This window comes from Apaloderma vittatum, unplaced genomic scaffold (assembly GCF_000703405.1).
Source record: "Apaloderma vittatum isolate BGI_N311 unplaced genomic scaffold, ASM70340v1 scaffold34493, whole genome shotgun sequence".
Classification (NCBI taxonomy): Eukaryota; Metazoa; Chordata; class Aves; order Trogoniformes; family Trogonidae; genus Apaloderma; species Apaloderma vittatum.
In genome coordinates this window covers 1149-1995 of record NW_009710436.1, presented here as the reverse complement: position 1 = coordinate 1995, position 847 = coordinate 1149, and the positions used below count along the sequence as shown (strand labels likewise).

At 59.9% G+C, this 847-nt stretch overlaps 1 protein-coding gene across 1 annotated transcript in view; it reads left to right on the top strand.

The window, feature by feature from the left end:
- Nucleotides 1–847, top strand: part of UPP2 (uridine phosphorylase 2) — a gene marked incomplete at its 3' end in the record, with an annotated part of 6374 nt that overhangs the window by 4452 nt on the left and 1075 nt on the right. The window contains exon 5 of the mRNA XM_009867295.1: nt 221–430. Coding sequence (XP_009865597.1) covers nt 221–430 — 210 coding nt within the window. The remainder of the gene's footprint in view (nt 1–220; nt 431–847) is intronic.

The window sequence follows — 847 nt, the reverse complement described above, 5'->3', positions numbered from 1 at the left end:
CTCAGCGCGTCCTCCCAGGCACTCCTGGTGTGCTGATGCTGCACGTACATCTGTGCTAGGGCATGAGTGTCACTTATTCCCTCACTTCTGATTTACTCACTAAACAGCCCAGCCCCGCAGTCACACCCCCAGCTGTGGAGGTTCTGCTGCCAGGCTGAAGCTCCACGGCAGGCCGCCGGCCTCACGAGCTCTGGCTGAGCCTCAGCCTTCCCTCTCACAGGGGTCGAGGCCGGGTCTGTCGTGATCACAGACACGGCTGTGGACACCTCCTTCAGGCCACGGTTCGAGCAGGCGGTGCTGGATGACGTGGTGGTGCGGAGCACGGAGCTGGACAAGGACCTCGCGGAGGAGCTTCTCGCCTGCAGCCAGGAGACTCCGGACTTCCCCACGCTCATCGGCCACACCATGTGCACCTCTGACTTCTATGAAGGTAAAACGACTTCGACCGTTCTTCCTCCCCCCAAACACAGTGCCAAGCCTTGATATCCTTACGCAGGCAAAACTGACCACACTGCCAGAGCCTAAGAAAGGCTGCAGGAGCAGACCCGCCTGATTTGTCTGAGCTCGTTGAGCGTCAGAGCAGGGCACACCTTCAGAACAAAAAATACCGATTTCGGCACTTTGCCAGGGCGAGACCTGCTCAGCTAACTGGGCTCTTGTCCATCTGACTGTTAAATTTTGTAACATCACCTGCAAGGCTGGCACGGCTGCAGCTGGTGGTGGACCAGCGGTTGCTCCCTGGGACGAAGCAGGACCCAGGGAACCCCTGGTGGCCCCGGTTGAGCTGATCCCCCAGAGCCATGCACAGCCGCAGACCCTCTGAAGGCAAGAGGCCGGTAGCTGCTCC